At 43.2% G+C, this 12,759-nt stretch overlaps 1 protein-coding gene across 3 annotated transcripts in view; it reads left to right on the top strand.

The window, feature by feature from the left end:
• The first annotated feature begins 1,984 nt into the window (after window positions 1–1,984).
• Window positions 1,985–12,759, top strand: part of lpcat1 (lysophosphatidylcholine acyltransferase 1) — a 19,810-nt gene continuing 9,035 nt past the window's right edge. For 2 of the 3 annotated variants that reach the window (XM_080515826.1, XM_080515825.1), the window contains exons 1-4: window positions 1,985–2,200; window positions 11,679–11,818; window positions 12,252–12,466; window positions 12,569–12,681. In XM_080515826.1, the coding sequence (XP_080371952.1) occupies window positions 2,114–2,200; window positions 11,679–11,818; window positions 12,252–12,466; window positions 12,569–12,681 (555 nt within the window). In that variant the 5' untranslated portion in view covers window positions 1,985–2,113. Of the gene's footprint in view, window positions 2,201–5,009; window positions 5,108–11,678; window positions 11,819–12,251; window positions 12,467–12,568; window positions 12,682–12,759 lie in introns of those variants that run through there. The other variant, XM_080515827.1, reaches the window with a different exon arrangement.

Here is a 12,759-nt window from a genome sequence, read left to right as displayed (position 1 = left end):
TCTTATAATATAATAAAGTCAGACTCAGCTGCTTTCGCCTGCACACGAGAAGCCAAAGGAGACCGGCTGAAAGATGTTTGGCAACAAACACCGAGCCTACAACTCTGCATGTACAGTTTTCTTAAAGGTTAAGTGTACCGATGGAGGAGCACCCTGTGTGTGTGTGTGTGTGTGTGTGTGTGTGTGTGTGTGTGTGTGTGTGTGTGTGTGTGTGTGTGTGTGTGCAGTATAGTGTCATATGAATATCTGGGTTTTCCCGTATTTAGCACAGTTTCATGGCATTTCAACTGAAACAAGTTAGAAGATTCTATCATGGCTTCTTTTGAGTGTGAAATATTGTCAGATAAGCGGGACGGAGTGAGTTCACTCCGGCTGATCATGACTGTGGGTCAGTGAGCAGGTTCTGATGTGGAGCTCGATAAACCAGTCGTCCGCGGGACACAATGTGGATCAGCCATCTGCGGCTTTGAAGCCTCAACAAAGTCTGTTTACACAGGCAGTGGCTGTCATCTGGAGTAGAACAGATCGTCAGCAGAAATTGATGGGAGGATCAAACGGGGAGGAAACCCGGACTTCAAATGGCTTCAAGCGAAGGGCCACATCACTCCCAACGTCACCAACACACAGTCCTCACTTTAAGGCCTGAGCATCAAATTCATCCACTCAGGTGTTTGTGTTCGTTGTTTCCTGTGTGGCTTTTCCAGAGGTTCCAGGTCTTTTTCAAAGTCTGCCAGTCTGTCCTCGGTGACCACATGGTGCATTGTGCTGACCTTGATGATCGCCTGACTGGTTGAGCCCACGAGTGGATTTGTACTCAAGTACAACCACTTTTGCGTGGTTTCGTTTCAACTCGTCTACAAATAACAAAGGTACTGCTATTGTGAGATACTCAAGTAAAACCACTCAAAGTATCAGTTGTTTTAAAACTGCATTTTCAGTAGCAGAAAGTTGGTGTGATCTATCGGAATGTAATAACTGTGTTAAAGCAAATGTCAGGCAAACGAGCTTTGTGGTTAATAAAAAGCATCATTTTTTTATGGTTAAAAGAATGAACTTCTTGGCTCCATAAAAACAGATCAAAAGGTTAGAAACTTAAATTGATTTGGGTTGGTTTTAAATGTGGTGAAGTCGATCAGATGGTGTGAAATATACTCAAGTATGAGTCCTTGAAAGCAGATACTATGAAAACTTTTATTATAAAAGTATGCAGAATACAACTCGATTACAGTAAAGTGAGATTTAATAATTGTTACTTGATACTTTAAATTAGCATGAGGAAAAGTAAATTTGCTAACTGGGATCAACAACACAATGTTCAGTGTAAAATCTACAAAGTAGCTCATCACTGATGTTTAACCTTTAGGTGCACAAGTGGGGTCAAAAATTACTCCAAAATCTTTGAGATTAAACCTTTTTTTTTTAAATGTTCATATTCCAGGTATCCCCCATGAAACACATTTGTGACATGAGGCAATTTCAATTAAAAAAAAAAAAGAAACGATCCTCATACATTTTAAGAAATTACAGCTTTTGTAGTTGTGCGATTCAAAGGGAGGACCACGCTCCTGCACCACGTAAAGATCCAGAAAAAGGAAGCAAATGAAAAAGTAATAAATGAGCCTATCAAAAATGATTTTGTCGTCTTTTTTGCTGACGAAAATATAATTAAAACCATGATCTCGAAATAAATCTATAGAAAATCCTTAAGTTTATTGCAAAAAAACCCAAAACGCATTCATTCTAATTGGGGTCATTTTCGACCCCACTCATGGAAGAGTGTAGGTATTGGTAGGTTATGCATCCAAGGGTTAATGAAGTCATGGAACGTTATTTATACTACCAGAAGTTTTGGAATTGACTCCGCCCCCTCTTCCTCTTCCTCCTCCTCCTCTTCCTCCTCCTCCTCCTCCTCCTCCTCCTCCACCTCCAGTCTGTGTGTGGAGCTGCAGGAGTGACGCTGCGCTCTTGTGGAGGAACCAGCAAAGTCACTTCACTCAACATTTCGGGACACTTTGGATTTTTTTATTTGATTAGATTTTTTTTTATTTGATCCATTTCTCTTTCTTTTAGCCATTCGCGCGTGCGTACGCGCGCGCGCGCGGAGCTCTGAGAGATGAAGACGTCAAACAGTCGACCTTCACGAGTGGCCAGGAATCCCTTCGTGCACCAGCTGGAATTCACTCTGACAGAGAAGATAAAGGTGAGATCGTTCACGTGAAACTACGCGATTTTCCATATTGTCGAATCGTCTGACAGTGTTGCGCAAAAAAAGCGTCCAAACTTTACGCGCAGCCGCTCGCGCTGACACGCGCAAGCACACGCACCTTTCTTTGGCGTCGCTCGTGTGTAAACAACAATACTGTAAACAACAAGGCGTGCTTCGCATTGAGGGATATGCTGTCACGGTTATTTCTCAGTGTTTTCCTGGTTGTTGAAATGTAATAAATAAATAAATAAATACATCTTCATTCAAAGACAAGATGATCAAGTGAGATGGTGAAACCACCCCCTTTTTTTTCATGCACATTGTAGTCCTGCAGCGTTCAGGATGCAGTAATAATCTAGTAATTCACCCTCCCTCACCGAGTGTGAGGCAATCAGACCCGGCAATAAGGCAATAAGACCCAACAGGCTTTACCCCACTCCCAGTTGTAACGCTAATTTAAATTGCAGCACTTTTTGGATCCACTGAAAACAAAAATCCCAACTTCCATCCTTCTAGTTTGATGTTTCTTTGTTTGTTTGTTGTTGTTTTTTTAATTGAGATACCTGGCAAGTCTTTATATATACATTCTGCAACTGTTGTAAATGTCTAATAACATTACACGAAGGCCCCGTTTCAGTTCCAGGTGGAAATGGTTCATTTTTTGCGTTTGAGAAAGGTTTCGCATTTACTCTACATCGTTTTGAAAAATGGAAATGTCAGAAATGCTGAAAACAATGTAATTAGCATTGCAGGCCACAAGTTGACACTGTTATTTATTTATTTTTTTGCAATGAAACCACACACACATGCATGCATGAGAATAATATGGGATTGAACTCAACCATGGCGAGTACACAGACATTTCTATGGACAGACGACAAAATTGGATTTCTGAAGAGACTCTCAACTATAAAACTACCAAGTCCCAGGAGAATTGTCATGATTGTCCATCTACTGACGCATGTGTACAACTATTTACTCCGGCAGTGGTGCGCATGCGCAGTAGCAGCATTTACAACACCTACACAGAGACGAAGCCTGTGTGTTTCCAGAAAAGTTGTGTTTTACTCCATTTACATGACAACAAACTGCGAGCGTTTCCGACAAGTTCCACCTCGGGAGCCGTTTTCAAAAACTTGCGCTTTCAGTGGCTCCGAGCTCCATTGCTGTGTAATCGGACAGCCAAAACACAACAAAGGTTTTCTGTTTTCACTGGAAAACGTTGTGTAAACATGTGTTTATTACTGAGCGTTGAAGCAAAGCAATCATCATTAAAGAGTCATGCAGAGTATTATTTCAAATAAATGACCCTGTAATATCAAAGATATTAACAACTCATGCCATGTCATTGTGTGGGAAGACAAAAATTAACAAAAATAATCATTTTGGGGGGGTGAGGGTGGTCCAATCTTTGAATAATAGATCACAATTAAGACTGCTGGAGACTTGAGCTGTGCAATTTTATAACTTTCATTTTCTACTGTCATTACAACAAAGGATCAGTTATTTTTATAATTCTCGAATATAGAATAAACTACCTTCCTCACATTGATTATTGGAGGCGAAATTTCTCTTTTTAACCGTTTGGTGACTCTCCTCTTCCCTCCCCGCATGTTCTCCATCAGAACTCTAATCCAACGCTTTAGCAGTTTTTATCATCGTCACCCAACATGAAGCTGCCACTTGTGCCGACTCGTCTTATCTGAAGTGTCACTAAGTGCCTTTGCCTTGCAGTCCAATCTGACTTGAATACATTTGCATGTCATACATTTGCATCTGTCCTTTTAAAAAAAGAAAAGAGCCACACCTGCTCCCAGAGGGAACCAAAGTGTTCGCCTCAAACACCTCGAACCCATATGTTGCTTTAATGACCTCATGAACCGGCGCGCTGACAGGTGAGGGTCGACCTCGGGTGGATCCCGACTTCCTCCACGCTCCTCATTTCCTCGCTGTCCCGTTCAATCGGAGTGTGTTTTCACCGAGATGCCGATGGCAAAACGAGTCTGAAGTGTACGCAGGCGGTCCAGGTGAGAATAGAATCAAGTCCGCGCATCCGAGCGCGGCGTGTGTGAGATCCCCTGCCGTCCTAAATCAACCGTGGAATCAATGCGCTCCCTGTTAGAGGACGGCCGCGACGACTGAAATATCTCCTCATAAATCACCTAATGGATCTATAGATTCCCAAGGTCGGTGATTACTTGGGCCTGTTGGCAGCATGTTAGCATCTTGAACCCACTGAGCAACGAGTGGTCCAAATCGTGTCCAAAATCTCGCAATGGGAAAAAAAAAATAAATGTAACTCAAACCTCTTTCATGACAGACAAGACTCCCACCCACTGGACCAACATCACTGACATTAATTACGTAAGTCAGGCCACTTATATCTGACAAGCTTATAAACGTACTGTACGAATCGATGTTATCGAGGGAAAACTGTTCCTTTAGTCAAAATACTTTTTTCAGCTTGTCACGTATTAGTGACTTGCTTGCAACATTACTGTCAGAATCCTCAGGACTGTGATGTTGGTCCAGTGGACAAGAGTCTTAAGAGGTTTGGGTTCGATTCCAGGTGGGGTCACAAAACACGTCTTGTGGAGGAATAGAAATGACGTCTTCAAGACGTGATTTGGACCGCCGCTGCTGCCGCTGCCATTTTTTCTGTGAACTTCACAATCAATCATCTGTTTTTTCTTCCTCAAAGGTTTTCTGCGTTCAGAGTAAAGCACGTACAGAACAGGCCAGAGGAACTTGGAACGTTGTGCTCCCTTCACTGTTTTCCCCTGATGCGTCGCTCCGACTTCAAGCACGTCTCCAGCATTGTGCCTCTGCCGGTTTTTTTCCACTGCAGCGTGCCGTACTCTGTAAACACGTGTGTGCCAGATGACAGTAGCAGTAGCATGGGTTTGTTTTTTTTTTTTGTTTTTTTCCATTTTTCTTTCCACTCGTCTCACCTGTGGACTCAGTCGCACACACTTGGTAAACAAACTCTAGCTAAAACAACGTCCAGAGAACTCTCCACCAACTATATTATAACTTAACGACTTCTGTTAAACTGTTTTCAAAACTGTACAAACATCCTCGTTCGATGGTGACGATGGAGTCGGACCGGTGCTCATGGAGCATGACAACCTCTAAATACAGAAAACAGAGGCGGGTTCCCAGACGGCCGATCGTGGTTTTGATCACCAACCAACGGAAAGACGACGAGCGTCTCAGTGGCTCCATTTGCAGAATTGGGAAACAAACGTTTTCTTCAGACAAAAGAGGAACAGCTTGATTGACAGAACTGAGTGAAGACGTTCACTTCATTGTTCTGGTGTCACCTTCATTTGCTCACCGTTCTATTATTTCCCGAAGGCGTTGGTGGTGTACGTGGATGACATCGATGATAACGTTTCTTTATTACAGTGAAACAGGTCATGTTGGTTTGGTGCTGCTCCTGTAGTACCTTTGGTTCTTTTGTCAAAGCTGTAGTTACATACAGTACCTGGGGGTGAAAAGTGACTCCAAGCTAAATGTGGAGAAGCAGATTAACTCTGGTCAGGTCGGTTTTCCGCTTCACTTCGTACAGTGAGCAGAATGCTGCTTCTCAGCTAACGAGGACATGTAAAAACGCTTCAATTCTTTGGGGTTTCAAAACTGGGTTTTGGAGTCATGTTCAGTTCACTTTTACTGCTGTGCTTTTTTTTTTTTTTTAGCATCTCTTTGTTTTATGTTTTCACCGTTGTTTGAGCTGTGAAGTAAGCTTAAAACAAAGACCTTTATTCTACTCGACTATTGTTATGGTGGCCAGTTTTCGCAGTGTGTTTGTCCTGAGCTCTGGGCCTCAGTGTCCTGTCCTGTACTCTCACTGAAATGGTGTCCTCGGGTGACAAATCAAGAACAGCGGTTTCTTTTGTTGGAGAACAATGGGAAGTAGTGTTTCCTTACATTGTTTTTTACACTTCACAGAATCACTGATCAGTGGGCCACATTTTTTGCCAACCTTGCGTTTTATGCATTTTTTCTGCTCTTCAACTGCTGTGCTTTTTTTTTTTTTTTTTTTAATAAATGACCACATTTCTCCCTCCGAGCACCACGGTACTTCCTGGAATCTTTTTTTTTTTTCCCCCTTCTTCTTTTCCCTACTTTCCAGCCGGCGTGATGAAGAAAAACCAGGTCAGCGTGCGAAACAGACTGACGGCAGCGCTCATTCTAGCTGAGTCACACTTTGGTTGAACAGTGAACAATCACACAGCCGGGTGGACAAAACCCGGGTGAGAGCCGTGGTGTTCTGGGGCTGGACAGGAGAGCCGCTTAACTCCAGCGGACAGTAAATCCCCGGGCAGATATGGGCAGTACGTTTGACTGACAGGTGCTCTGAACTGGTGCGCTCCATTCCTGCCTTGCTCGTTGGGAGCTTCCTGGGCCCTCGGGTGGAAATCAGGGCGCACACACCTCCCTGGGCTCGTTGAAAACAATTAGCCGAGAGCAATTAGATCTCACTGCAGGGTACGGAGCAGTTCAAGCTGTACCGAGCCACGATACCCGGGGGAGTTTGGTGTTGCAGGGCATGGCAGTGGAATATAGATTATCAGTGGAAGGATTGGAAATAGTGCACGTTTTGGGATTTAAACAAGGGGCTGGATTCAATCTGTATGAAACTTCCTTTCGTTGTGTCCTGTCTCCTGCTGTCAGGTTGTGTACGAGCAAAGGTGACGGCGATGTGTCAGGTGGTGTGACTGTTCGTGTTGTGTGTGTGCGTGTTTCAGTTGGAGGTCAGCCGGCAGTGTACGTGTGTAAAGCAGAAGCCCTCAGTGCTGCACGTTGAGTGGCTCTGTGACTTAATGGCTGCTGGCAGCTTTACTGCTTCCTTACAAACATTTCTGTGCGTGTGTGTGTGTGTGTGTGTGTGTGTGTGTGTGTGTGTGTGTGTGTGTGTGTGTGTGTGTGTGTGTGTGTGTGTGTGTTTCATGGCTTCCGGAGGGGGCGTCTGAATACTTGCACTAACAGTTTTGCCTCAGGTCAGAAGACAGTTGTTGTCTTTGCGTATGTACATTAGGTAACTGCTGGCAGTTGGTGGAATAATGACATTCTTTCCCCTTCTTTTCTTCTGTTTATCACACACAAGTGAGGCTTTTGCTTGAAATGTATTTTTTTTTTTCTGAGGTGGTTTAATTCTGTGTTTTATGTCAGATTATTAACTTTGACCCGGATCATTTTTAGCATTTTCATTTCGGAAACGGCAGAAACAGTGAAAATAATATAGTTTTCCTGTTGGGCCGCTGTTATTTGTTTTTGTGATAAAAGTAAAGACACATGCATGCAGAGAACAATGCGCTATAAACATTAACCATGTCGAGTACGCAGATATTCATGTGGACAGACGATGAAGTTGGATTGCTCTTCCAGAGGATTCTCAACTATGAAACTACCAAGTCCCAGCAGAATATGAACTTGGAGTCATGACAGTCAGGAGGCCGGCATGGTTGTTATCGATCATCTTCTCTCGCATGTGCAGAAGAACTATTTAGTACGGCCATGGTGCGCAGGTGGTCTGAGCGTTTTCAAAAAGTTGCATTTTCCTCATTTCCATGGAGACAAAGTTGAAGTGTTTTCAAAAAGCTGTACTTTCAGTGGCTCCGAGCACCGTTGTCATGTCAACGGACACCGAAAACGCAATAAATGTTTTCTGTTTTCACTTGAAAACATTGTGTATTCGGGGCCTCACATATGAACAGGTTCAAGAAAATCCAAATAAAGCTCTTTCCAGAATTTCAAATTGACAACCTGCCTCTCAGTTCTATATTTTGCAGTTATTACCACGAGAGATCTTCAAACTTTCTCAGAGGAAGCTCAGAGTTAAAGCGGTTGACTTGAATTGCACAACTCGAGCTGCTTATTGATCCATCAATAGCTTACATACTATTACTAACCTTTGGTGTAAGAGGTTGCAGTTGATTGGCTCTTGGACCATTTCCTCCAGTTTATCACATTTGTATTGAATAGGCTCAATCACAGTTACACCATTATTTAGTTATCAATTGACATCAACGGTATTTTCAATGATTTTGTGAGGACTTAAGATAAAACACAATATGTTCAAGTGTTAACCATTGCTGCACAGTTTATCTCTAATTGTTCCTTATTGTGATATCTACAGGTGAAATGTACAAAGACTGACTAAACTGTGATTAAATAATGTGTGTATGTTGTGTGCTTCCCTATTCTACAAATTCAAAATGACACAAATTTAACCACACAAGAAAAAGTGAAATTGAGATTGACCTCGTCAAAAAGTAATGGATTGAGAGCTCTAATTATCTCCTATTTGTTAGGTACAGGGAGAAAGCCAGAAGCACAAAAATGTAACAAAGAAAAATGACCATAAACAAGATCAAGAAAATGTTTTGCTATTGAAGTGTTGAAATGCAAATGCACATGCAAAAAACCCCACAAAACCCAACAATTAAAACATGGTTTAATCACAGCTGATGTGAATTATATAACTTTATATATATATATATATATATATATATATATATATATATAAATGTATACTGTATCATGTTGTTATCTCAATTTTCAACGTTATAGCATACTCATTTAATAACGTATGAATGATCCATTTCTGTTACTGGAATAGGATCTTGATGTTGTTGGTATAATAAATCTGCCACTGGGAAAATACACTGAAACTAATAAAATGAGTTCATGTGATAGAAACCGGAGAAAAGTTGTCATATTGAATGCCATTTTCAATCATTTAACAACTTTTAACTAAATATATTGAACTCAAAAACAAGAGAAATTAGATAACATAATCCTGTTAGACCTTTCCTGCTGTGCTTGCTGCTCCAACCACACCTGGATCTCAGGCCATTGTCGTTAACAAGCACCATGTTTTCACAGGAACGACATAAAGACACGCGGCACCTCAAAGGCAGAAGTGCTATTAGACACGAGTCAGCCAGTTTCAAACAACATAATTTAAAGGCAACTGTTTACAACATTCCTCCCATGTAAATGGACACATCTCTCAAATTCCATCATATTTCTAACATAAATAAAATTCCATTGCTTCAATTCAAATAGCAAATTAGAGATTCTGAGGCCACAGGAAACAAAACAACTGCAAAAACCACCATTTTTTTGCGAGCTTGAACTCCTCAAGAATGGAAAGAAAGCAATGCAATCCTCACTCTGGCTGAAGTGTCTGAAAACTTACTTTTGTGTTATATTTAGAACTGACAATTAAGAAGTGATAACTTAGAAAACAGAAGTAAAACTAACTTGGAAGTTATTATTATGCCCCAGTGCGGACGTGTCTGACAGCTAAACTCTGCTGAAGCATTGCTGAAGAGCATCTTTACAGCAAATTTTCAAATCATCAGGCACGGATCGGTGACCGCCTCCATAAAACACTGGAAATTGCTCCCCTCATTGCGCCGTGCTGCAGCTCATTCTTATGCCACCTCCTGAGAAAATGTCAGCGGATCCTCCCAGATGGATTTGTTAGGCTCTGACGGTGATGGGCTGTGGCGTCTCGGAAGAGGCGTTGGAGCGTCGTAAATCAACCTTATTGCTGTTTGTTTATTAATACGGCCCTGAAGTGTGCACCTGTGCTCCGCCGTACAGAGAATTGAACAGGGATGCCCGAAAAGACGGGGACGGGGGGGGGGGAGGGGGGGGGGGGGGGGAGGGGGGGGGGGGGGAGGGGGGGGGGGGGGGGGGGGGAGGAGGTTAGATATGATTCCCCAGAGTGGCGACGGAAAGCTCATCAATGCAAAGCGGGAGGAAAAACAGTTGAAGGGACGGCGGCGTGATAAATGAACTGTGAGCAAATAGGCACAGAGAGCGAGAGACTGATGGATAGATTGCAGAGGAGAGGAGATGCTCTGGGATTGGAGATCACTGTGAGAGCAGACCGGGGGTCTGATGAGACTGGAATGAAGGGATCGCAACGAGAGATCGAACAGGGGGTCGGACGGCGGCTTAACATGTCACACAATCTGAATTTACAGCGGCGGCCTTGACTCGGTGACCCCACCTCCAGTACATACGCACCACATCTCTCTCATTACACAGTCAAGAGAAAAGGCATGACAGGTCAGTCAGATGACTTCTCATCTCGGCTTTGGGCTCGAGTGGGCTTGGCTTCAGTGAAAACAACATGGCAAGAGGTCAAGCGCGTGCAGGGATTGTAGCGTTGGAAGAGGAAACAAGATGGGACGTCATTACTGTCATCAACTGGAGGAAATACTCTTTAAGTGTGCACTCATCACTACAGGACAGAGCATTGCCTCATTTTGCTCTGCAGTCAGGCAAATTCACTTTGTAGATTGCTTCCAGTGCTTTTTTTGTGCGAGCACAAACTGCTAAGGATACTCCATTTGTTACATTGAATTTGAGTGAATTTGATAACTTATGCATCTGATCGATGTTTTCATCTTAAAAGTATAAATTAATTAAATGTTCTTGTGCATGTGCAATCTACACGCAAAACTGCTGCAAGTGACTTCCGAGTATATAATGATGTAAGTAAGTGTTACTAAAGATCATTCAGATCTACAAATTGTGAAATGCGTGTGCTTTTATTTTTCAGTTTTTCTACCAATTTGCAAGAGATTTGATTGTGTAATGACTGATAATTTATGAAAAATACCTCCTCTGGCAGGAGCTCAGGGTTAATATCTTTGGTTTCAAAGGCTGAATGTGAAGGAGGAGAGGTAGTGGTGTATCTCTTATCAGTTGTTAAGAGAAGGGAGGATATGAGATCAAATCTGATCAAATCTCTTCAATGCTTCTTTTAAAACCCACGACACTGAAAGCCACTTGCATCAATTAAATACGATAAATGGTGTTTATTTAAAAAAATAAAATAAGTAGGAAGAGCTCGTGGCCTATCCCACAAATACTAAGATAAAAAAAGCTAGAGAATGTTACACCTGCCCTAAAGAATACAGACACATTTGGTTGATTGAAATAAACAGACACACCTAACCCATGGAATCCAAATAATTAAATGTAGTGACCTCAACCAGTGTTTACGTTTGCTCAGCTTCCTCTCTCGTTACTGCTGGTATAAACATATTTGCGTTGGACATGAAAGCGTGATTGTTCAGGCTCGATGACGGATGACTGCTGGTTCCTTCCTGAAGGCACAGCCGGTATGTGGTTCTCCTCCTCCCTGACCTCGCGGAACGTACAGCCACATTTTTTTTCTCTCCTCCGGCTCAGGAATGCACGGCGTGGTAAATAACGCACGGTGATAACTGTTTGACAGGAGACTGACAAAGCCTCAGGAATGTTACAATCGCTCGCACGGCGCTGAAATGCAGCAGGACGGAAAAAAGGGACGACGGTTCATGTCCCGCTCTCTTTATTCTCTCTCTCTCGCTCTCTCTCTCTCTCTCTCTCTCTCTCTCTCTCTCTCTCTCTCTCTCTCTCTCTCTCTCTCTCTCTCTCTCTCTCTCTCTCTCTCTCTCGGCAGATTGGACTGATGTCGGTCACAGTTTTCCCAGTGCGCCTGCTGCTGGTGTCTTTCTTCATGCTGCTGGCCTGGCCCTTCACCTTCACCGCTTCCCTCGGCCGCTCTGAGTTCGTCATCGAGCCGCAGTCGTGGTGGAGGAGGTGTGTTATGCAACATAGGCCATGTTTGCACGTCAGCGTTTAAATTTTCGTTGTTTGTTTACATGGCAAAGTTTCGAAAATGATGCCCGTTGACACGGAGACCGGAGAAAACAATGTAGTTAGCATTTTGGACCACTAGTGGGCTCTGTTTTTTTTTGCACGCAGGTAACAATACACTATAAATAATAACCATGTCTGTCAATACGAATGACATTCGTAAACATTGTTGTCCATCTACTCCCATATGTGCAGAAGAGCTATTTCTTATTATTAGCGTTAGAAAAATAAGTGGAATTATCCCTCGTTCCCATAGCCGGAATGTTTTCAAAAAGTTCTCACCTTGGGAGCTGCTTTCCAAAAAGTTGTGCTGTCACTGTCTCGCCCCCAAAATGCATGGAAGTTGAGCTATAAAGTCTTTATCCGCCTTCACCAGGGTCATAGACTTGTGCATACGAGTGATCATGCGCACCATGTGGTTCTGCGGAGGTTTCCACTGGGTCACGGTGAAAGGGGAGCGGGCGCCGCCTTCCCAGGTTCCCATCCTCACCGTGGCGCCGCATTCCTCGTACTTCGATGCCATCCCAGTCACCAACATCATGTGCTCCATCGTCGCTAAACTGGAGAGCAGGAGCATCCCTGTCTGGGGCAGTGAGTGGAACACGTTCACCCACAATCCACAGTTGTGTTTGGAGACGGTGACATAAAGTTCTTCTTTCTGGTTTTGCTGCTCGTCCGCAATCGGCCTCCCAGCTTTGATCAGCTACATCAGGCCAGTGTTCGTGTTTCGGTCGGACCAGGACTCGAGGAGGAAAACCGTAGAAGAGATCAAGCGGAGAGCCCAGTCTGGAGGGAAGTGGCCTCAGGTAAAATATGTGAATAATGCACAGTAATACACACACACATACACACATCTAACCTTAGCTCCAGCCACATAGGAAATA

This window comes from Blennius ocellaris (assembly GCF_963422515.1).
Source record: "Blennius ocellaris genome assembly, chromosome: 20".
Lineage (NCBI taxonomy): Eukaryota > Metazoa > Chordata > Actinopteri > Blenniiformes > Blenniidae > Blennius > Blennius ocellaris.
The sequence above is the reverse complement of the archived record's forward strand: the minus strand, read 5'-3'. Positions and strand labels throughout refer to the sequence as shown.